The sequence below is a fragment of the Struthio camelus genome, chromosome 3, assembly GCF_040807025.1.
Source record: "Struthio camelus isolate bStrCam1 chromosome 3, bStrCam1.hap1, whole genome shotgun sequence".
In the NCBI taxonomy this organism is placed as follows: domain Eukaryota; kingdom Metazoa; phylum Chordata; class Aves; order Struthioniformes; family Struthionidae; genus Struthio; species Struthio camelus.
Genome location: NC_090944.1, coordinates 97001330 through 97026828, shown reverse-complemented (window position 1 = coordinate 97026828; position 25499 = coordinate 97001330). Strand labels below are relative to the sequence as shown.

The following is a 25499-nucleotide window of genomic DNA, read 5'->3' as shown; positions in this document are numbered from 1 at the left end:
ATACCATGAGAACAGGGGCTTTCAACACGTCTAGCAGTCTTAGTGTCAGAAAACATTTTCCAACCAGCCCTATCTGAGATCCTAGTCCTTTTAATCTCACATTACATGTATCTTGGTTAATAAATCATTTATTTAGCCAATATGCAGGAGAAAGTCTAGAAAGAGCTGTATTCAACAGTGAGAAAGCAATTTTGATACTATTGCTTAAACCTGTGATATAAGTCACTAATTTTAGTGATGTGGGTGATCACTCCCTAGAAACCAAAGCAAGGGTGTAGACTGGAGGACTTTCCTCAGGATGGTTTTATTTGGTCTAATCAGCTAAAATGGATCTAAGCAAGTGGTGCAGACTGAATTCCCTGTTCCTTTCATTGGTATAGAAAAATAAACTGTTTACAAGTTCTTGAACTCTTCTTAGACTCTGTGCACTAGTAATGGTACTGAGCCAACTGAATGATTTATAGACTCGCATGACTTTGTGTTGGTGCTAGGAGAACCCTTATAAATAGTTTGCTGAACCCTTCAGCTGATATCTCTCCCTTGCTGCTTCAGCGAGAAACGGATAAATGCTTGAATCAGCACTAAGTGGCAAGATAGGTAAAACGGTGTAAACTGTAATGGACAATGTGTTCTCTGACTGCTTTGGAATAAGAAAAAACCCGAAAAGCCTGAACAATCAAGCTTTCTGCTCACTCCTTACTCCTCCTCGTGATCAGTCTTGCATTTACTTGTCACACATGGAAATGTTAGCTAGTATCTTATGCTGTATTCATGTTAAATGGGAAGCTATTTTGGCCAGTTCACTTGGACAACTCATTACACTTAATCAAACATTGACATAAAAAGGAGTCTTGATATCTTGGTCATTGCATGCAGTAGCATCAGGTCATCAAAGATAACCAGAGGTGTCATCTCTCTCTCCTAGATTTGAGGAAGTGCTGCCTAAGGTAGCACCAGAGTAGAGACCTTGGATAGGCATGGAAGAGAAACGAAGCTTGCCATCTTATGCTGAAATTCATAACTAGATGTGGGCTGACTCTTTGTGAGATGCCTCCCTGACCTTGCTGAGAATAACTTTCTGAAAGAGCCAAAGAAAAGAATCTTTAGATCTCCTTTTACTTATGGTCTGCTTCTACTGAGCTTGAAAGTATGAGTAATGGAAAAAAGTTCAAACCGTAACTGTGGTGTCACAATATAAATGGCTTATGGCCAAATGCTGTTAAAAACAAGGTCACATTAAGTTAATAAAGAGCCTGTAGGTGCTGTTTATCTTTTGCTTGTGTCTATGTAAAGAGGGTCCTTGGTGACTATAAGCCAAAAAAAAAAAAAAAAAAAACGAACTCCTGAGCCAGTAGATCCCAGCACTACAATCCTACTCCTTTGATGCTGCAAAATGGTAAGTGCAGCTAGGGTTGCAAGGACAGAAATGACCCTGAAATTGCCTATGGAAGTGGAGCTCTGGCCACAGTCTATGGGACTGTGAACAGAACAGTGGTTGCCTTAGAGACTTCCTCCTCCTCCTTCTTCTATCCTAGGGAACATCTTCCCTGCCATTTTTAACAATTTTTGCACATGTGCACTCCTTCTACTCCACTTCTATTCTACTAATGGTCAGAAGACTGACCATTTTAATACGAATGGATTCATCTGTTTATCACACCACACCCCACTTCCTAAGTCCTGTATTTGACTGACAGCTCAACCTTCAGAGTCTCTTCTGCTTTGCAGTTTCTCTCCTTCCAAATATGGAAGATTTACTTGTTTAACTTCCAGTACGAGCTTTGCCTCTGCTTTACTAGTCCAGTGGCACACTGCTGAATCTCTTTTCATTCTGTGAAGGGAGTCAAAATAAATCAACTTGTCTGTTTTTAATTATATGTTTGTTCAGCCCTCTGAGGATGTCAGGAGCTGTGAACAGTAAATGCCAAGTGATTGCCAGGAAGAAAGCTGCTGACTGCAGTATAAGACAGAACCTTCTGTGGGACTGTCACTGCCTTGCCATGCACATACCGACGATATCTGATTTTGATTATAGTCTCTCCTCCGATGATAGTGCTGTCTCAGGTTCTCCTGGAGACAAAGTCTTGGTCAAGTGAAAACTTAAGCAGTGGTGTAGTCAAGGACAAAGTCAGTCTCCCCCGGATTCCAGTCTACTGACTCTTCTTTCTTCCTCATTTGGAAGGAACGGAAAGGCTAACGATGCTCCTTAAAATGAGCATAACTTGCTGTATTACGTTAGTCTAGACAAAGGAAATCAAGTTAATTAGCAGAAAGACTGCAAATGTGCTGTGTAGGAGGACCTGTCATTAGAGTACCTCATCCAGGCTCCTGTGGCTTGGTATGTGTTCAGAATGATAGCCCTGGTCGTCTTTTCAGCAGAAGAGGAGAAATAGAATAATAGTAGGCTTCAATTAGAGCCAGAACTATAATTCAGTCATAGGCAAAGAGAGGGGGAGGTAGCAGGAAGATGGCTGCTCTGCAAAGCCTAAGTCGTAAAATGTAAAATCTCAGTTTATGTATGGCAACAGATCCTTCTATGATTGAATTATGGCCTTCATATTCAATAATGGGCCAAGCCTGTAAACCAGAATACAGACAGAACAAATATTTACATTCTTAGGGAAATGATCGCGGGAGAATCACTGAGCAGAGCATGCATCAAAGCCACAAGAGCATAGATGTGGGACAGCTAAGTGTTGCCATCAGTGTGAAGTGAGAGGGATGGAGTAAGTTTCCAGTGTTTGGGATGTAAAATTTCCTGTAGTAGAGGTCATCCTGCAGTACTTCATCTTTTGGAAATTTATCTTTTGGTTAGTGGCACACACTGCCAATAGCAATGAATAAACCGTAGTTTGTCCTCTCATTCTGTGTGGTATGCATTTGCCAGTGTTTCTAAAAATATTTGAAATATTGAAATATTTAGGTATTAGAAATGGCTATATTAATATTGCATCTCTAACTACAATTTTATTTGTATTTCTGACTTTAAATTATAGCACCTCATAAGTTCTTTACTCTTGACAGTTGTTGAACATCAGCTCATGTGATTTATTTTGGTCCAGCTGACAGCTATGACAGTAATAAACATTACTGACAATTTAGAAATATCAACAGACATGTGGCAAAATAAATGAATATTCCTCTAGTTATCTTTCTTACAAAGAAACTTGAAAATAAGGGTCAGAATGGTTCCAAACTGAAAAACTTAGATCAGAATATTGACTAAAATGTGTACAAAGGTGGCCAAGAGGCTATATAAGTCTGAAGTGTTTTAGCTCCAAATTTCATCTTTATTTATAGGCTTGCAAAAGGGCATATGCAAATGATCGTCAGAGCATGCTGTTGCTGTGCTTCCAGGACTCATAGATTTGAACTGCATTTCAGTCTTATGCCTGAATTTTCTCATATTAGACCCTGAGGGAACAGACTTCTTCCTAGAACAAACACCACAGCTCGGTTAAACATTTGAAACAAAAGTAGTTAAATATGAGTTCTGATGGACCATTAGTTAAATCCATGAAAAGCAATAGCAAAAGTAAGCCAAGCAGAGGTCTGCTGTACTTAGAGAAACAACCGAAAAAAAAGTCTTGCAACTCTCCAAGTAAGTTTGTGAGCATGAGAGGATACAAAATATCACAGGATCAACCCAAGGGTAATACCGTGTGTCCACAGGTAGTGTACAGCAGTGTCTATTGCTTGACTTCCATCTATGCATAGTACAAATAAGGTTTTCTTAACTATTGGACCAGCTTGCACTCTGCAACAAAATATGTTAAAAGCTTTGAGGGTGACCCATTGTTGTTTCCAGGTGTCTAGCATTACATATGAAAACTAGAGATCATGAACTCTCATTTTCTGTGGATGTGTTTGGCATGCCAGTAATCCTAAATGTTCTCTTTACCACTTATGCCTTCTAGGATACCAAACTGTGATATCCTTGCCTTGCGCTTTCCTCCCCCAAATAGTTTACGCTCCTTTCTGTATTCCCCAGCAGCACAGCACGAGGCAACCAAAGTTTACTGATCAGGTAATGGAGAAAACACACTTAATATAATGCAGAAGGAGCTTAATTACTGCCTTACTGTCAAAATTGGTTGAAATTTGGCTAGTGGATTAAAAACTGTAATTGTGAGGGATAGTCAGATGTGTAACTGCATGTTCCTCATTCACCAAAGGAAAACAAGACAAAAGTAGGATGAGAAGGTTCTCTAGATTTAGCATCACTGAGGAGAAAAATGCTATCATGTAATACTAATCATTCTGGAAAGGCACTTTCCTGCTTGTTTGCCTGGCACAGACGTGGTTGTTGCTAACAAACTGAATTATCTTAGTAGTTTGTTTTTATTTATTCATTAGTGGGAGATTTGAAGTCTGTCCCCACAACAGCTGTAAGTTTTAGTTTGCAGGATTGATGCTTCATCAAGCACCTTTAAGTGGAGATAAATGTAAATGAAACACTCTACACCCCTTGGCTTTAAGCTATGAATCTATGCCATTTTAAAGACTACTTGATGAAAATGCTACCGTGGCTTTTGCAGGTGACATAATGGAAAATAGTAAGATACATAGCTGAAATTTTGTATATATGGGAACTTGCATACTTCGTAATAGAAAGGCTAGTCTGTAGGATATTCAAATAAAAGCAAGTCTTATTTGAACCATCTGTGTTTCAACTCTATAAATAGTATATTGGGTCACTAAAATTCGTAATATAAATACTAGACCATAAAAAACATTTTGGATTTTTCAAAATCTATTATGCTAAACATACCTGCTTAACAGTCATATAGTGACAACTGAGCTTAGTGTCTTGAATGGAGAGCTGAAAGAATACAAGCATCTGAAACTAGCAGAAAAACCCAAATTTACTTACTGTTGTTTAAGCTAGAGTTTCTCAAAGACAAGGTTACATGCCACCTATTGATTTTCAGAAGGAATTGCATTTTCTGTCCATCAAGAGAAGCAGGCAAAAGTTGTTTTGTTTGGTTTTGTTTGTTTTGTTTTTTGAGTACTTTTATGATGCTTTAATATGCAGGACTCAATTTCCTTCTAACACAGATATCATCCAAATGCCCTCTTCTGGGAATGGCACGAATACAATAATGCATGTATATTGAAGACTAATGCTTTTCTTCCTTATCATGAGCTAGAAAATGAGGTGCATGCTCTGGATGCAGGGCATTGTTTGAAGTTAAAAAGAACTAAAACTCCTAATTCCATCTCTGTTCTGGCAAAATTCAAGGAAATGGTACCGAGCATTTACATATAAAACCATTTTAATATAGATAAGCATAGTGGTTTTAAAGGGATCATGAATCTGGATTGATCAGCGAAAAGAAGAATATTGATGCAATGTGGTGGCATTGAAAGGCACTGGAAGACTTCCATTCCCAGGGAATTTCTGACCTTTGGTAACTCACTTCCCTTCTGTGCTCTGTTCTGGTCCAACCATATGTTGCTTACCAAGTCAGTCTACAAACTTTTTGAGGTTATGTCACTTAGTCAGGGCCTGGTCTTGGATGAGATTTCAATGTTCCGTTGTAATGCAAGCAGCAAAAATGCATGGAGTCTACTCATTGCAAAATAGTCTCTTCTAGTATTGATTCTCTAGTGTGGAAGCAATGAAATGAGCTATTGAATTTCAGTGCTGAACTTTCCCCATTCTCATGTTGACTGTCCTCCTTTCCTACATGCTGAGGGATGGTCTCAAATGAAGACATTTGCTGAAGCAACCGCTTCCCTTCTGATTTAGTTTCCCAAGGGCAGAAGTCTGTTTTCTCCTAAATGAAATACAGCAAAATGGGAGCGTATCAGATGCCTTCTACACAGAAGAACAGTTAAATGTAGTCTTATTGCTTGCTGGACAAAATGTTCATTTGCAAACATAGAAATGACTTGTCTACTTGAGGCTCTTTACTTCATGCTGAAAAGCTGAAGAACACTAAGAAGGAGAACAAGTATGTTTTTGATTTGGTTCACTCTTGCAAAGACACATTTTTCAGATTCATGGCAGAACCAAGTTCCAGTCCTTTCCACAAAGCTATCCTCCATGTATCCAAGGAGTCATCTTTCATTTATTCCTCCCACCTCCTAACTGCCTAACTGTTCTCCAAAGCCAGGTTGGGAGAAAGCAAATCAACTCTCATGGACAGCAAGCAGAAATCTGGTTTTATTTTGTGTGTTTTTTCCTCCTCCTCCTCCCCCTTTCTTCCCCAGTACTACTGCCAGTACTGAGGAATACTCAGACACTTCTGAGTAGGACATCTCACTCTGCCTGGGACAATTCACATGTGTTCACCAGGCAGACATTTGTCTGTGGTTGGCTCTAAAACCACAAGTTCCTGAAGCTGAGATTGCAACAAAATTTAGGAGTTCGAATCATAACAATATTCCAAAAAAACCTTTGTCCGATTACCTAGTAATATTCAACCTGAACACTGTGTGTTCATGTTCCCCCACAAATGACATTGCTGCATTACCTAAGCTCCTATAGGATGACTTACCTTTTACATTTCATGCAGCTTTTCTTCATCATCTTTATTTTCCTTTTCCCCGTGTAAAACTGATAAATGCTCATGTAATTGCACAGGTGAGTAGTAAATCTTTACTGCTTTTAAATATAGGGCAGTATGAATGTGACTTGGTAATATTCAACCTTAAAAAAAAAGACACACACAGTCAAACTGAAAGAGTAGTTTCCGCCGTTATTTTATTCTAATGTGTGAGATTGCTTTAGTAATTGCATTTAATATCTGTGTATATGTTCTTTGTGAAAACATTGGTATTTATAATGGTCCTGAGTGTATGTATCTCAAAGAATACCAGGGCTGGCTTCTCCAATACTTTTTTCCGCCTCTCTCCAGTCTCCTGAAACTCTAGTTCAGATCATGAATATAACAGACAAAAACCTGAAATCTCAGCTAACAGTTTTCAGCTATTCTCCTCACAAGCTCCTGCTTGTCCCAGCTTTGAAAAATGAGAAACTTCTCGAAGTTCCTCCAATATTACTTTAAAAAATAAAGTGAACCCAGGCTTATAAGCTATGCAAGATAAGAAAGATTCAGCCTGTGGAAAGCCCAATACCGTAGATCAGTAATACAATATTTAAATCAATATACTTCCTGGCAGGATGTCAGTGCAAAGAGGAGCATAGGAGTAATGTGATCTCTTAACTCTGATGAAATGAGCAGCTGCATTCAAACCTGTTTCAAATGAGCTTGTCTAAGTTCCTTAAAGAAGGAAACCATGGCTATAAATATTAATTTCTAGTGGCAGTAGCGGAAGATAAGAAAGACAGAGGGCTAACTGGGAAGAAAAACCTAACATACTAGCTAGTTAGGTTTGGTGCCCATGGTGAGTTTTTTTCAGAAGTTGTCTTCATAATTATTCCAGTCCTAAAAATAACATTCCTAACAAATTATACATTGCTGAATACAGTGGGAGCAATCAGTTGATTCCTTGATTCTTATATTTGTGCGCATGGACCATCGATTCTTCTAAACTCTCAGACACTTTAGCTAGGAGGCTCTGTCTAAATCAAGATACAGCTCTTCGTTGTAGAAGATTTATAGTGAGGACTGAAATTAGTATGAAGTAACATCCTCTGAGTTGTTTTTAAGCTAGCTTTATCTTAGCATAGACTGCCCGTATCAGTATTTATTAAGATTCATAATCTTAAATTCAGTGTCTTCAAGAGCTGTCTTGACAAGAAGAACCTCTAAGTTCTGGCATTATGATGAAATGATACTTTCTTCTGAGGAATACAGGCTTGCATAGCTGGAATCTCTTCTCCATTTTCCTCTGTCAAAAGCAGAACAAGAGCTTGGACAGAGTAGTAGCGTTCCTGAAGTATCCAGCTTGCAGGCAGACTTTTCGTGTTTCGTTCACCACCAACTTCTTGGCAGACCCTGTGGGCTTGCTTGGGCCTCTCTGGGGTTGAGGTATCACTATGACCTGAGGAAGAGAGAAGGATGGAGAAGTCACCTTTCTTTGCCCACTTTCCTACTCATCTCCGTACAGACTAGGATGCCAGGAGTTTTATTAAGTATGAAATATATGTTTTCTCCTCATATAAGTTACTGCTAGAGTCGCGAGGTAATAAAACAGCTTTCTCACAAATCCCTACAGAAGGTTCTTAGAAGACAAGACTGGAAAAAAACTTCTGCTTATAATGGCATTAATTATTCCTTTTTTGCAATATTCCTTTTGGTGTTGGTTGTGCGCTGTAGTACATGGCACCTCTTTACTGCTAAAATGGAGCAATTTTGCATCTGAATAAGAAGTTAAAGTTGCAGTACTGGATTTTCTGGGTTTTTTTAGGTTTTTTAGGGGTTTTTTTCCTCTTTTTCTCCTGCCTCCTGCATGTTCTGTTATTGTGGTTGGCCTCAGTTTTGGCAATTTAATCATGAAAGTCTGTTAATGGTGGAATAATTTACTAAGAGGTCCATGCCTCTGTAAAAAGAAAGCTATAGTGCAATGTTCAGCTATTGCTGATGTTGTTGAGACATAGGCACAATAGTTTCCAAAGGACACTTAAAAATGAGATGCTAGCACTATATGCCTTCCTCGCACAAAGATGCCTGTTTTGTATAGTCTTTAGTTGAACATTGTACCATTCGAAGGAAGCCTAACCATTAATAAATTAAATAAATAGCATTTTTGGCTTCCTGGTAGAGAATCTGATATTTCCTGGCTTCCCACATATGTTCGTCAAGCCAAGTTTTAGTTCTTTGAAAAGTTATTGCCTGGCTTGTCTTCAAGGAACACTTCTTGTGTCCCATCTTAAATACTGAGAACTGACCGTGTACACCATGTCCTTACTTTGCTATACATATGCCTTTTTAATACAGATTATTTTTGGACTAGTTCTAATATGAAAGGAAGCTGGGAATAGAAAGTTTGTTGGTTATAGAGTTGCCCATGGTCAGCTGAATAGCTGATCCCAACGTAAAGCACTAGTGTCTGGAGTTTACAGGATGAAAACTGAAAAAGAGTATTGCGGATAGTCAAAGGTGATCGTGTGTATACCATGCCACAGAATTATACCTGTTTTAATCTAGCCTATAATGCATGCCTTTAGCCAATAGTTGAAGAGAAACCACTGTTTTCCAGGGCAAACTCTTCCACTGGTGAATTGAAATAAAAAAATTTGAAAAAATAATTTATCTTTGAATTTTTTATCTTCCCACCCAGTGGGAAGATAACCCACCGTGCTTTTGATTGGTGCAGAACAGGTTTCTAGTACTAAATCTTCTTCTAGTGTGTACTTACAGGATATATAAGTCCTGTGACTAAACTAAAAAAGTGGGTTCTTGAGTTCCGTAGTAGGGCAGGTTTTGCAGATTTTTTCTGAGCCGCTGGCTGTGGCATTTTCCTGACCCTGTTTAAAGACCTAAGCTGTAAGTGTAAGACTATTGTGTCATAACTGCATTAGAAAGTTAGATGTTTCCAGGAGTGCAGATAATGCTGAGTGCTTTGTAGATGTTACAGGCTAAAATAAACAAATGGGATTCACATCTGCTGATTTCCTGAGCAGCTAACATACTATCACCACAAATTTTCAGTTCCATCCCTCTGTCTTTTTCTTAACCTTCAATCCTGAAGTAGGCTGAGCTATGAAACTGGAATTCCTAGTCAGAACATTAGAGCAAACAGTGAAGCAGTCTCTCAGCATAGATGGGCACCGCTATTACCTCCTTTCCTGTCTTTCAGACAATAGTTCCTGGTTCTGTGTTGGAGGACTTCTCTAAAAATGATGGACTTATTTAAATTCTGAGGTCAAATCCATTGCTCCTGGTTCCTAGAGGAGTACCCTAACCACAAAACTATAGGCTGTTCCTGGGGTTACACTGCCTGTCCGGCTCTGGAGCTGGATTGCTTTCAGGAATGCAGGAATTATAGGGCCAGAAGGTCAGTATGTAAGAGGAAGCCTGGCTTGGTAGATATTTTATGTTACACAGTAATTGGATACAAACAAGAAATAAAGCTAAGGGCAGACACAGCAGTCCTAGGTCTTCCTCCCCCAGCTGAGTGCCCTGACCTCTCTGGATTACGGAGCTGGATCCTGGCATGCTTGCTTCCTTGGCCATAGATTTTTTTACACTCTTGGGTACTCAATAGCCCAGCTCCAGCATGACGAGTTTGATGAGTTTATGAACTCATACTTGATGCTGATTTCCTTATCTCAAAGAGATAAAAACTGAGCATGTGAATTGAAAATGCAGCTAAGCCTTCTTTGGTGTCTAGCATAAGGTTAAATTATTTCCTGCACCAGCCCACGCACTGAAAAAAGAGGTGGAGGGGAACTCGCAGCAGCTGGCAACAGCTCTTGGAGAAGCTGAAAACTGTCACACGGGAGCTTCCATCAGCTCTGCCATGGAGAGCCCTTTATGCAGTAGGATTGATGGGCAGAGGCTGGCTCCCTGGCATATGTGCAAGTTTGAGAGGCTTTTGTTTCTTGGGGCAGTTCTCAGTTGCTTGGTCTCAGCCAAATGCTGTCTAAATTCTGTGCTATCTAAGTAGGACAGAACTGGTCTGTTCTTGCCAGAAGCCAGATTCTTCTCAAATACATTTTGTGTTTTTTCTCATGCTCTGTTTGCAGACAGACAGCATTCACCATGTTTACCAAAATGATCTGCGAGAATAGTGAAGTTTCTCTTCTCTTTGCATTACCTAAAATACATGTTGTCCATGGCATGTTGCTGGCACCCGGTGCCCTTGTTTGTACCCTTACTTGCTTGAATAGGGGGGTTGTGTGCCGGGTTTTAGAAAGGGGAGATTTGCAGGGTAGTAAGGGACAACCCTGTGATTAGAAATTTCCTGATAGGATGCACATTTGACCTGCTAGTTTAAAATAGAACAGTATATTCTCTGTAAACATGTTATGGTCCATGTTTGATAGGGATGTATGATAGAAATAGGTCGTGTGTTCCTATCTGACTCTAGAAGTACTTGCTAACATATACTGCAGTGTTTGATTTATAACGTTACAGTAGTGGCTTTGATTAATAATACTTTATTAATTATAAGCATAGACTTACTGAATAAATCCTACTTATTCTATCAAATGGCTCTCCATGCCTAGGTAAAACTATTTCAGTAATTATAAAGCTACTATAATATTTGTCTACATTATAGACTTTGAATTGTTAGCTCTGCCTTCAGTTTCACTGAAGTCCAGTGTATGATCTCTGCTTGACCCCATCTTTGACATGAGACAAAGTAAAGTTGAACTTTCAGCTATGCATTTTGGGGTGAGAAAGGGTGGATGTTATAAGACAGGGCCTTCCCCAAAAAAGAGAAAGGAGTGGAGGAGAGAGCATGCGACTCTCGACCTATATGCTTCTCCTTCCTGTCGGGATCAGAGAAATGAAACCAGAGAGGTGATGTCCTTGCTGAAAAGGACTGAACTTCCCCCAGAAAGACAGCAGAATTGTCACTATTACTTCGCGTGCTCAGGTTTAAAGAGGAAAGTGGAAGAGTATGTCTGAGGAGTGTTGGTGCTAGGCATCTGGTGGGGAGCTCTGCTCTCACTATTTCTAGAGAGTGTGGACTTGTAACTCCTGTTTTTTTACCCTCCCCTTTCTATATAAAACATACAAGCACTTGGGGATCAGTTGTTTTATCTGCTACTGAAATGCAGCCATCAGTGCGGAATAACATGAGAACAATTTGAGAGGAAGCGTGGAACTCTATATTCAACTGAAACTAATTACCTGATTAGATTTTGGCCGATCTGTGTAGGTTGACATCCAATGGTCTTGGCCATAACACCTACAAACAAAGCCAAGTCTAGTCTTGCTTCAGTTAAAGACTCTGGACAAAACCTCGGGACTTGTGCACTGAATGCTAAGTGCTGTGAAAATAGGCCACTGATTTAAAGTACCCATGGCTACAATGGTTGTCAGCTGGCATCTGGGTTATCTGGGCTTATCTGGGTTTCAGAAACACTGTTTCTGCCTAAAGGTGATTCTATTTCAATCCTAGAATCTGGTGAATTTTAACTCTGCATCAGATCTACTCACAGCTTTAGCATTAGCATTTCCTTTAACACTTCCAAATTCTTCCCTTAGAATTTGGGCCTGGCCTTGAGATCTCATAGACTTAGAAATTAACCTAGAAGTTGTTATCTCATCTAGTCTGCTACAGTACTCCTCTCTCCTTACCTCCACAGGGGTTAAATACACAATAGGTTAGCTTTGTTAGGTGAAAAATATTTGTTACTGCCATTGTAGTCCTCTCTTGTCCTTTCTCCATTTTTGATCTATTAGTGTCTTTGTCTGGAAAATGTTTGGAAAATGGGATGACTCTTTCATAGTATTATTGAAGATGCAGAGCATCGAGAACAAAGTGAGCAGGGCATTTTTAGAAAGACTCGAAGTGTCCTTACCTCTGATCTGGAAGCTTCTGGGATGTACTTCCTTCCAAAACCCTTGAGGTACTCTTCTCTCCCATCCCAGGAAGAACAAAAGAAACACTCAGATAAGTTGTGACGGTTCAGTGGTGACCGTTGTAAGAGAAAATTTGATACTTCTACTCTAATTTCCTGGCAGTCCATTTTCACACGTTACTAAACTGAATTGCGCAGGTGGTTGATGAAAATCCAGGAGATGGTAAGAGATGCTCTATAGAAAAAGAAATTCTAATAGACAACCATAGGAAAAACTTTTTGTACTAAGTGGTTGACTATTTTAACCTAGTAACTGGATTATGCTCTAACCTATTCCTTAACAAGAAATCCACATCTAAAATAAATATTGAATTCTCTCTTGTTTAAAAACATCCTTAAACTATTTGCCTAAGAGGCCTTGTAGTAATGAAGACCTCAAAGTTGTGTTTAAGCATTTCTTCTTACTGCAAGAATAAATCTGTCAGATTTTCAGCCTCCCACAAAGACAATGAAAGCAAGTTGTAAGTGTCATAAACCCCAAGAAACTTCAGAAGCAATTTAACGTAATAAAAATACACTTTTGGACACTCTTGCTACTTATGTGTGGAACTAGACTACATATGAATTCCAAGGCTGAGCAAGGAAATGAGAATTCACCTTATGTAACCTGCTATTCTCTTCCCTTCTCTCTAGCGTTCCACAAATCAGCTGTCACAGTATTGGCAGGAGTCTTCTGAGCCTTACTTAGCCAGGAGTTTGCCCAGCTGTTTGGCCCAGGATTTCATGAAAAAGGAGGAAACTTTCTGGCTGAAGCTTCTGTAAAATAACTGATTCAATGATCAAAGCAGAAGTTTCCCTATGGAGAGGGGGGGAAAAGAGTAGTTGGAAAGCTTGGAGAGGGGGTGAAGTGATGTGACTTTCAATGGGGCCTGGCCTCTTTATGATAAATACTCACCCTGGAAAATAGCTATTTTCCTAGGAAAAGTGGTGGGATTGCAAAGGCAGCGAGATCTCCGTTCTTCTAAAAGAATGTGTAAAGTTAAACAACTCCAGTGCAATTTTGTGGTTTGAATATGTGTCTCTTCTAACAGCTACTTGTATTGCCATTGCAGGATGATTTGGAAATTTGCCTTGTCTGTTTTTCTGATGGCAGCGCTGGTTAGAGTAACAGATACCAGGAAAAACCGTCCAGCAGGAGCAATTCCATCCCCTTACAAAGACAGCAGCAGCAACAACTCTGAGAGGAGGCAGCATCTCAACAAGGAAGTGCTGGCCTCTAGCCAGGAAGCCCTTGTGGTCACTGAAAGGAAGTACCTTAAGAGTGACTGGTGCAAAACACAGCCCCTGCGGCAAACTGTTAGTGAGGAGGGCTGCATAAGCCGCACCATCATCAACCGCTTCTGCTATGGGCAGTGCAACTCCTTCTACATACCGCGGCATGTGAAAAAGGAGGAGGAATCCTTCCAGTCCTGTGCCTTCTGCAAGCCACATAAGGTCACCTCCTCGACCGTGCAGCTGGAGTGCCCTGAGCTGGACCCCCCTTTCCGACTCAAGAAAATCCAGAAGGTGAAGCAGTGCCGCTGCATGTCTGTGAATCTCAACAACTCAGGCAAACTGTGAGAGCAGGCGGGTACCTACTGCATGGTGTTGCCCCCATCAGATTTACTGCTGCATCTCCTCTCCTCACTGAGCAGACTCACTCTCTATTGTGTTGGTTTGTTTTTTTCTTTTTTTTTTTCTGTTCTTTGTTTTTCTTTCAGGAGGCATCTCTCCAGCAAGGAAATGCTCCTTGTCACTTGCCTACTGGAATAAAGCTTTTTAATGGGCCGTGTTAGGCACTTTGCCATAAAGCTTCATCATATTTCCAGTATCATCTGACAGTTGAATCTTCTGGAGTGGAGCAGGCTCCCAGAAGTTGGGATTGATCATCTAAGTGACCAGTTGGCTGTATCCAGCATTAAATGTTTCCACTGTGTGGAGTAAAGCCCTCTGCCCTACACTCCAGTCCCCTCCACAAGGAGAGAAGGCCGTGCTAGTGCTTCGGTCCAGGGCTCGCTGCTCTCACATCCAAGTGCTGGGTGTGCTGCCCGGAGCTGGGCAACGCAGACAGGGGAGAGATGGAGTAACACACTGAAAGAAAGTGAGACTCTCTGATGAAGCTCTTCTTGCTAAGACAACTTCAATTGTGCAATGACAAACTGTTCTGGGCTGGTTGTCTCAACCACAGATAAGAACCGAAGGGGAGAGGGGGAAGCGTTAGGTCAGCCACCGGGATCGCATCAGCAGACTGAGGATGGCTACACTGCTGTGGTTAGAATATATCAAACACATCGTCTCTGCAGCAGTGTTTATTTTGTAACCTAGCTATAGTAAACAGCTGTTTAAAGTATTATAGACCTAGCCATGTATATTTTTCTTGTGGCGGAATATGCCAGAGACTAAAATGTGTTGAGCAAGAGACTTGGTTGCTACATCAGTTGCCTGGCTTAAAATGGACATGTTTTAACTAGGCTTTCCAGTAGGTTTTGTGTGTTTGTTAGGTATGTGTGTGTTTCTTACTCCAAAAAAGGACAACATCCATTTATTACCTTGTATTTATGCCTGCTCAGACTGGGGGAGTGGGCGGGTAGTGGGAGAGGAGCTGAAAACACTTAAGGAGACATTGTTTCACTTAAGGTATTAAAGCACTGTAGCACAGAGAACAAAATTTGGTCATTGTTGGACTGGATACAAAAGCTGCCTTATGCCCCAGTGTGTCAGGTGTTGGGAGTGGTGGCTCTCCCATGCAGTGGTTGGAAAACAGGTAACCTGTTAGTGTTTTAAGAGAAAAACCACCATAAGTGCTGTTGGCGTGGGTCACAGCTGTAGGAGCAGGGAGAGACCAAGCTGTAATTACTGCAGTACTGGTGGGCTGCTGAAATTTTGAGTTCTGACTTGTCAGCGTTGGTGAATGTTTTAAGTTCATTTAAAAATCATAGTGTTGTTACTCTTTTGGTGGAGTTTAGCGTGTCTGTGTATCCCATTTGTTCCAGTTCTGATCTGTATTAGTACCAGCTGTATTAAAGTCCTACATCTAGTCCTACATCCAAACCAGCCCCTTCCCCCCAAACTGAAGCTCATGAATGCTAAATTGTCTGAAGCACACAAATTAAAAGTGACAAGCTGACTCCCTGATGCATGTCTTACAGTTCAGCATATGCATCTAGTGAAATGAGCTTGCTGTGGGAGCTCTTCCCTGCTAGCCTCTTTACCTACCCCCGCTCCAAGGGGTTAACGTGTGTCTTGCTCTCGCCAGCCAGGAGTGCAGTGCCACAGGTCTCTGTTATGTGAGACAGGCTGCTGTAAGAGGCTTTCCGGACTGAGCTCTAGTGGAGCTCACCAAGCGGTTTACGGGGATTGGCACGGGCAGGATGAGGTTGGTCAGCTATGTTCGCCCTGTTGCATGAACAGCTATGCATGTACTTTCTGTTGTGGTCTTTCACAGTCAGAAACACAGAGGGAGACTCCGTGCACTTTTGAGGCCATCACTGTGATGCTGTCAGCATCGTGCCAGCCACTGCATGGGCAATATTCAGTCTAGGCTTGAGATTGCTTGGGCGGGGGGGGGAGGAGGGGGAAGGTAGCAATAATAGCCATAATCTATTAAGACGTCAGGGATCTTGGTCTCCCCTTGAAAGAAAAGAATTGAAGCCAGGCCCTACTAGCATTTTGGACTAGAGAGGGAAAAGCATCTTAGTAACTTCAGTTAGGAATAAAGTGCAAGAATCTTTATCTTTAAGCTATGTCCTGCCTGGGTTTCTCACCAGTTTGCAATATGAATATGCTGCAGCTTAAAGCTCCTTCTAGGAGCTGTGTTTATGTAAAAACTGAGTTGAGCTTGTAATGTTTAAAGCTGTATTTAATTCTTGTTTTATAAATGAAAACAAAAATGAAGAAATGCTTTAAGTATAATGTAATTATTTTATAGGTCCACTATTAAATTATAGAATAAATAATAAAGCTACTCTAGGGTTATATGGTATCGAGGTGTACGGGCTTTGCTTCAACATCCAGTTTACAACCAATCATCTCACATCAATTTATTTTTCAGCTTTCTTTTGGTCCTCCCAGTCTCGGGTAAGACATGGCTCACCCTAACAGCTTGGAATAGCCTAGCTACCTTCTTCCTCCAAACCTCAAGGTGTCTGTAAGGGAAAAGGAGAAAGTAAGCTGAGCTAACCATAGGATTTGGGGTTGACTCTCCCCACACAAATCCTGTCTTTTGTTAACTGACAAGAAGACAGTCAAAGCTCCACCAGCAGCTAAACTGCTGGCATCACTTGCGGTGAGTTAGCTATTTTCCTGATCTACGTGGTTTTGCTTAAAATATAGTTAGATTATTATGTAATAGGCATCAGCCTCCTCATGGAACAAATCTTTAGATGTAGTTGAATTCAAACACTTGCTATCAGCTCTTGAATAAATACATTCACTGTATGGCTCTCAAAATGCAGGGTTCTCCCCCTTCCCCCCCCCCCCCCCCGCCCTTTTCTTTCCAACCCTGAGAAAAGACAGTTAAAAAATAATTTGAAGGTAAATGTCAGTCAGCAAAGTGATTTCCCACACTGAGGCATGACTCTCCACATGCCCAGAACAGATGCTTTTCATGGCTCTTAAAAGTGACAGGAGCATCTAGCCCAAAACTAGTAAGGCAGGGCTGTGTCTTTTATGACACTGTAACAGACATTTGCAGGAAGCCCCCTTTTTAGTAGCTGTTGGTTTCGAGTATTACTGTTCTGCTGCTGCTGTTGTGCATTAGCTACCTAAGTGCTGTAAGGGGCCTCTGCTTAGAACTTGTAAATACCTTTGTCAGTTGGTGCCAAAAGAGACCGAGTAACCATCTCCAACGCCCCTTCCTCATCTCCACCTGTTAGGCGCTCTCCTGTTTCGCAGGTAGCTTCATTGTCCAGCACCCCCCTCAATGTCTAGCTGTTTGTGTTACAGCCTAGACTGCAGCTCTGGCTTTCCCAGCCTTTTGCTGCCCGACTACCATTGGTACCAGAAGCATGTGCTGTAATCCAATAAACTCCCCTTTGCAGAAGCAATCCAAGAGCAAGGTAAGTCTCTAGGGAGATAAAATAGGCTTTACTCAGATAGATCCGGTGTTCATTAAATTGGACTGCAGCATGCTCTCTGGCTTTGTGGGACAGGGAAAGGGATTTTAAGTTCTGCCACCCTAGAATTACCAGAGTGGCAGGACCCCACTTTGTGATGAGTGACAGATGAAGACACCTCCTCCACCCCCCTATTTTTTAAGAGGATAAATTTGAATTGCAGCTGGGAATACATGAGAAAACAGTGCTGACCAGCCTAATGCACACACTTCAGAAAAGCGCCATACTTGTAAGACAATGGACTTACCATTGAATGCCTTTACAAATAGGTTGAATGAATGTTTACCTGGTATAGCACAGGCGCAGATGGGTCAAAAATAAGCAAGAGAATGACTTGGAGAACCTGTTTTGTAGTTTAAATATCATATTATCATATCATTGATGGGTAGTGGAGATGAATGGTATCAGACATCATTGCTTTTTGTCTTCTCCCTTTACTGACCAGTTAAATTCAGCATCATCAGATTTTGCTTGTTCTGTCTGTGGCAGCTTAAAATTGGTGTAACTTAAAGAACTGATAAATTAGACTTGGCATAAACTCTGCTCTGCTTATTTAAAATATGCAACAACATAATTATAATGCTAAGAATCACTTGCTATATTTTCTCTCAGTGAAGTTAATAACTATTGCCAATTTTAAGCTGATCACCAAAAAAAATTCAAAGAAGAAAGAATGACACCATATGGGAAGATGATTACTGATTGCATTGTCACTGTTCGCTAATACGAAACTGACTTTTGGAAGTTCTTTGGGAAGAGAAGAATGATAATGAAGAACTAACACTATTGTACCGTAAGATATAAGACAATTAAAGTACCATACCTCCTAAAGGTTTCAATTTGCAAAGCCAAACAACACAAATCTTCTGTAGCTCCTCATAAAAGCCAGACTCTTCAGAATTCTTATTCTCAGCAAGTCACACCTACTTCTCAGCTATAAAAGTCCTCATGTAGCTGCTACAATTTGTTTAAGTATTGGTGAGAAATGTATGGTGTTGATGGTTAACAAGGGCTCAACATTTTGTCCACTACAGCTATTGTAGGACTGTACTCTGAAAGTGTAGTATGCTTGATGGTGCAATAAACCGGGGAGGGGAAAGAGACCTAAATAGGTGTTGTACCCCTTAAAAGAAACAACCAATCATACAAAGAAAAAAAAAATCAGTCCAGAATTCTGTAAAAAGCAGAGTGTGCCACTGAAAAAAAAGAGCAACAATGAAACTCACACTGAGATTCCACCCTGGGAGTGGGGTGGGTTCACTTCTGTGCTAACTTCTGTGCTGCAAATAATGGACTATTTCACTTTGTGCGAAACTTAGAAAATAGTCTGGAGAACAGCTATTTAAGAGAGAGACATTTCAAATGGGTTGGACCTGAGGAAAATGAAACAGGAAAACCCATGAGGCAGCTTGTATCTTAAGATTATAACACAGTACCATCAGCTGCAGCCAACCTTTGACACCATTCTTTAGAGACACAAATTTGCAAATAACTAGTAGTATCCATCTTGCAGCTCCAACGGAAAGGGTGGTACATACGTGACAGTACTAGTTGCTTGACAACACATGAATGACATCGTTATAATATGCAGATAATGCTTTTTAGGCATGTATTTGTTCTAATACGAATTTCATCAGACTATTGTGTAGGCAGTGTAGAGTAGGAACAAGCTGCAGGTATCTTTGTAGTAAGAATGCAGTAAGCCTCCCAGTGTGTGTCAAATCAGCTCCACAGCTGCAAAGGAAGAGTCCAGTTCAAACCAACTAAGCCTAATGCACCACTAGAAGGCACGCACAAGCCAGGGAAATGAGTGATATGCAGTCTGACAGGGTAGAGGAGGACCCTGAAGTTCCTCACCACTACCACCTGGGGAAGAGGTAGTATATATCCCACATAGCTAGGACTCACTGCCACCATGCTTCTAAAAGGCAAGGTGAGAGAAGTCCCATTTCCACAGATCCCTTCACAAAGGTTTTACCTTCAGGACAGGAGGCTGAAAGGGATGTGGTGTTTAGGCAGCAAATGGATGCTAGCAAACTACAGCGTAGCCTGACAGTGAAGAGAGAAAGCAACTATTTCGTTATTATTCCTTTTATTTTCATATAAATTAACATTCTAAAAAAATTGAAATAGAAACACTAAATACAATATTGCACATAGTGATCTTTGTTAAATGTCCTATTATTTCATTTAGTATGGTAATATACATACTGTAGGTACTGAAGGGAACAGGAAGGCGACAAACTAAAACAAGCTACTGTATCTTTGCACTTAAGAGCAAAGTTAAAACAAAAAGACTATTGTTGTACATAAATACAAACATGGATTTGAATCAGTGCCATTAAAATAGCTTTATTTTTTTTTTTAAGTTTTTTTTTTTCCATAAGTTAGTTTTAACAGCAAATAATCTCCTCTTTTCACTTCCCGAAATGGTAATGTTACTCCCATCAACACAAAATTTTAGAATTCCATTCTTGGTAATTTATATCCCTGCCAGAAATAATTATGAGTACAGAATTTCACAAAGGTCTGTCAAGCAACAGGAGACTTGCTTTTCACATAGTGAAAAAAAGCATATTTTCTAGTGCTTGGTATATGTGAAGAATAACAGATTCCTGAGGTCATAATTTGCACTTCCTCTTATAACACCTTGTAGAGTATATTAGCCTCTGGACAGCCAGGAACGCTTTAGGATGTCCTAGATTAGAAAGGGAATAATCTACCCCAGCAGGTTAGATCTCATCTGCTTCACACCAGTGTCTTCCAGGCTCCAAGGCTGTGAGCCTGTGCCTCCAACTTAGTTGCACACACTGGCTGCTTTCACGGAAAGTGCGCTTTGAAAGCAAAATGTTATCAATCAATCAGGCTGATTGTTTTTGGGCTTTTTAATTAGGACTGGAGGAAGGTGGTGCTACTAGTTGAGCAGATCAAGACTGAGATAGTAAATTCTGGATTGCAAATAGGAATTAAGCATGTGGTCTAAAACGGAAGCCCTCAGTCATAGATTTCAATCATTAACCTTCTAGTCAGGAACGCTGAAAGCCTGGAAGAAAAATCTGCAATTCTGTTAAATGTGAAATTGATGTGAATTTGTTGGTAGTCTATGCTCTGTCACTAGAATTGGCTACTGTTTTCCAGAAATGTCAATTCCCATGTGCATCTTTTAAAGGCTCTCTAAAGGAGTTTTAAATTAACTGTAAAGCTAGTTCCAAAAGGGAAGACATATACATGTGGCCACGAGCCTGTCTGACTTAAGTGATCAGGAGTTAAAACTATACTATGCCTTCTAAAGTTCATGTAAAAGTATTAGCTGCTTTATATATTAACAAACTATAATAGCCAAATCTCTCTCATACTCTCTACAGTATTTCTGTGCTTTTCTGTATTTTCCTGCTTTTCACTTACTAATTTTTTATGTTGGATTTCTGACCCCCATACCACCTGGCATTCACTATCTGGCAAAAGATGAAGTAAAAGTATGCTGCCTTATCGATTTTAAAGATAGTTACGGTAAACATCTTGTTCCACAAATATTTAGTCATTGAGGGCAACCAAACAAGTTGGGAAAGCATTGATTATACTGTATAAACAGCACTTAACGATTCAAAATACAGTCTACAAATGCCAACATGAAACAGATACAAACAATTCACTAGGAGTAACGTTTCTTCCCCTAATCTAAGTGCAGTGCCATGAAGTATTTGTGTTAGACAGATGTTGCCAGTAGGAATGGAAATGTTTTACTTTATTAAGCAGCATTCTTATGAAGTTCAACGTAATGCAATTTTCAGCATGTTCAGAACTGATGCAGATGCTGCTTTTTATGCATGCTGATTTGGCCTATTTGTAATATACGATAAACTTTACAAATTATTTTTGACTGGCAAAGGAGATACAGAGTACAGGGAAGGTGTTTCAAGTCCATACCTAGTCTATTGCTGGGCACTCCATTAAAGTGATTACATTCATTCATGAATGTACAATAACACATCAATTGGTGGAAAACTCGAGAGAACAAAACGGAAATCCAGAAAGGTAGCAAATGATCAAGATGATGTAGTTTCCTTCCCTCTCACCCCCCACCCACAGAAATGTTGAGTTTTGGTAACCAGGTAACAATGGCTTTCACTTGTCTTCTCTCAGATTTTCATACTTATTTTTGCTTTCTGAAAAATAGAAAACATGTAGAGAATTGAGTATGCATTAAAAATGCATGCGACAAGTACGTAAGCAACAGAAATACGTAAGCTAACATTCAATTATACTTATTTCAGGATTGATTTCAAATAAATTCCCTGTGAAGCTAGAATTGAAGTAGACTAGCTAAACATTGTGCTTGTGAAATATTTTTGTTTACTTTCCTTTTTATTTTTTCAAGTATTTAGTAACACTGGGAATGCCTGCAGTGGTAAACAAACAGTGATCCTGATATTCAGCTCTACCTGAAAGTCCCAGTTTTAGTACAAGTAAAAATGGTAATGTTACTGGAGTAATTAAGCCTGCAGTTATTTTTTAAAAAAATTCCCTCAATAGCTTTACTTTTGGGGAGATGTAGGGAAGATGAAAAAATCCAGATCAAAACTTTTTTTTTCTTAATAACATCTTGATCTAGTTACAAATTACATCGATAAAATAAAATCTTGTTTATCATTCCTAACCAAGTTGTTACTCCATTTACACTTCCTGTGTCATTTACCATAGCCACTTCTCCCTAACCACTCAGAGTAAGATACAAGAAAAACAATTCTCTCTCTTCTTGTGTCAGATTATGCTAGTTAAATTATGTAGTAAGTGACAGCCTGCTTCGTTTCAAGGACGTGTCACAGTAGCATAGCAATGAATATAAAGCACAAAAGAATTGAATCATGCTTCTAGGGGGAAAAGAACACAAAAAAATTCCTATTTTCAGATTTTACAAAAACAATTGATGGTGAGCTGCTACAGATATAATTGTTATGTGACGCATCAGATTCATTTTCCGCTAGAGGAAAGTTCATCTATTGCAGATATACATCATGGTCCTATCAATGTTTAGGCAATCATACTGGAATATTTTCATTGAAATGATAGGCATTACTCCTCTACTACCATTAAATATATTTATCTGTTTTCAGGAGAAAAGTCAGAGGATAGCATTGTCTCTTCCCACAGCTGCAATTCCAAACAAATCCAGACCAGTAGAACAGAAGTCACTGGTATTTAACACAGTGGCCCAAACTGAGTGTCTCTATCATATATCTTCCATTACATTTTGCAGCTTTTAGAAAATACAGTAATTACAGACTGAATGAACTTGAACCCTGGAAAAGCCTTTCTTCCTTTTAGGTGCATCCCACAGCAATACTTGAAACAACAGATGTGCAGGGTGGAATACACTTCTCTTGCTTGTGCACATCTGTTTTGTGGAGTAACATTCGCAAGCAGCATTTGAGTTTTAGTCTAACACCTTTCATGAAAATGTCAAACATTTAGAAAAAAACATTGCAGCAAGAATAACATAGCTATAAAACGCAAAGAGAAAAAGGTAGAAAGACTGATGGGAATAGGAGCATAGCCATATTTTTTACTTACAATTCCAGAGTCATGTTTTGGTCTTATATTGTAAAGTGATTTCCCCTTTTTCTGCCTGCAGACTTCCTCTGCTTCTTTAACTCTGAAAAGAGGCATAATTTATAAATATTTCCCTAAACTAAAACCATTTGCAAATACAGTAGAGTACACAACTTACAAATTTAGAGTTGAGGGGACAGGTGGACAACTTTATTCCCCATACGTTCAATAGCATGCTCCATGAAATAGCATTTGTACTAATGTAGCTATTGTTGCCACGCCATCAGACCATGGCACTTACAAGGGCAGATGTAATCAATGATGTAATCAATTCTAGTTACCAGAAGTAATCAGCACTTACTGTGGTTGAAGGTTCAAATATACCAGCATTTAAAATACACTGGCTGACATGAAGACTAGCCTTCTGAGCATTCAGCCAACCCCTGCTAAGAAAGCTCCCTTTCCTGTTACAACCTTAAAATCAAGACAAAACAAAAAAAACACCCTTCAACCATTCCTAACCTTAGTACTTCACCTGTGGTTTTGAAAAAGGATCTCAGCAAGCTATCTTTCCTTTCACCCAATTATTTTTGCATTTAAAACTGCAAAACAGCTTACCCTAAATTCCCAGTCTTCACCCTCTAAATTAAAATAAAACATTTAATAGACTAGATGTGAAAAATTGTAGAATTATTAAATGTTAAAGAACATGACTTTTGCAACCAAGGTGGTGCACTTTACTGTGCATGACTTTCTTTCCAAAAGTGAGGGTGAGCAGCAAGGCTTGCTGTACACTCTGAAGATAAACACGCTTGGGCTGCTGGGGTGTAAAGAGAAGAACAGGTTCCAAAACTACAGGTGTCTCTTAATAGGGTTTTCTGTCTTGGTAAATGGCACCAAATTAGGGCCTTGTGAAAGGATACCAAAAGACACATTTCTGATGAGATTAATTTCTTCTTTGACATCAAGATAGGGAACAAACCCCAAAGAGTGGAGGACTATACTCAGACTGAGAGTCTGTCTGAATCATTCTGGTGGGTTCAGTGGTACGCTGTAAAATTTTTTTTTTTTTACTGCGCTTACTCATTTTCTACATCAACCTTAAAAACGCAGGGTTATTGAAACAGTGATATTGCAGATTTAAGTTATTAAATCTCTGAGCTTCAAAGGTTTGTATAAACCTTTTCTACAAGATGGCGTTAAGTGGCGTGAGAAGTGCTAGTTTTTTTGATGTGGGATGACAGCATCATTTATAAATAAGAAAGTAAAATAAAAACGTAAATCCTATATTGGCTATATTGTACACTCTTGCCAACAATATAGACTTTGGATGGTGCTTACTTTGCCCTTTCATCATTATCCAACAGTGAAAAAAATTGTAAAATGATGCTGAAGAAATGATATATCCTTGGCTGGTTCTTTGTGGTTCATCTCCAGACCACTTGCATGTCTGCTATTTCACTGAGGCTACATAGGGCAACGTGAGAATGAGACGTTGTGTTACTATTATTTTTAAATAATTCTTGTGTGTGTGGTAAGGGCCAGATTTTTGATAATATGACTCCAGCTGGGTCTGCTAAGCACATTAGAAAAACTGCCTTCACATTCATCTCTCTGTTATCCAGCTTCGCCAGACACACCTCGTTCTTTTCATAAGTTTCAAATTTATACTTCTGAAAACTAATTTAAACTGGAGTTCTTTTCCAGCACTTCTAACAAGCTGTGCTCTTCATTTGATAGCCTTGTATTTTTATTAATATAGGAACACCTTTACTTGCACAGGTGGGGAAAGAAAGGCTTTGAAACCTGTTACTTTCAAGCTGTAATGCTTTTTATCTGACTGCAAATTGGACAGATTGCTGCAGCATAACAGAGAACAAAAATGTCAAACAGCCAAGTAGTTCACCTTAAAAAATGTACTTAAATAGATTCAGTAAAAGTGACAGCCAAAATACTGTGAAACTGAAGCTTCTGGGAAAGGTCCAGAATACAGTAAAATTCAGTTATTTTCTTTTTCCTTAAATGCCACCTTAGCTTCTACTTATATCTGAAGGAAGAAAAGTATCTATGACACAGATCTTCCCATGTTTTCCAAACAGTCAGATACATTCCAAGCCATCAAAAGCCACTCTTACAAAGACAGTTATAAAACAACATATCTCTCATATCATTCCCTCTTTTTAAAATTAGCATCAAATCTTTGGGACCGTACAAGTACTACTGAAGTTATCAAGATGACTGTTTTATAGAAGCAATTTAATATATGCAGGTATTCAGACTACTCATCATGCAAATGCCAGCATAAGTAACATACAAAAATATTTCCTAAACCACTTCACATAGATCCAGATGTTATTCTCAGGAAATGACAGGGAATCTGTAGTTCTACTCTTTGTCCCATTTAAATA

At 39.6% G+C, this 25499-nt stretch overlaps 2 protein-coding genes across 10 annotated transcripts in view; one reads left to right on the top strand and one right to left on the bottom strand.

The window, feature by feature from the left end:
- GREM2 (gremlin 2, DAN family BMP antagonist) overlaps window positions 1-16409 on the top strand; it is a 40165-nt gene extending 23756 nt beyond the window's left edge. For all 8 annotated transcript variants that reach the window (XM_009681110.2, XM_068939265.1, XM_068939268.1 and 5 more), the window contains one exon: window positions 13501-16409. In XM_009681110.2, coding sequence (XP_009679405.1) covers window positions 13502-14008 — 507 coding nt within the window. In that variant the 5' untranslated portion in view covers window position 13501 and the 3' untranslated portion in view covers window positions 14009-16409. The remainder of the gene's footprint in view (window positions 1-13500) is intronic.
- A 3207-nt stretch (window positions 16410-19616) lies between these two features.
- The window catches only part of FMN2 (formin 2), a 195273-nt gene continuing 189390 nt past the window's right edge, over window positions 19617-25499 (bottom strand). For both annotated transcript variants that reach the window (XM_068939260.1, XM_068939261.1), the window contains 2 exons: window positions 23113-23194; window positions 19617-21707 (listed from right to left, as the gene is read on the bottom strand). In XM_068939260.1, coding sequence (XP_068795361.1) covers window positions 21681-21707; window positions 23113-23194 — 109 coding nt within the window. In that variant the 3' untranslated portion in view covers window positions 19617-21680. The remainder of the gene's footprint in view (window positions 21708-23112; window positions 23195-25499) is intronic.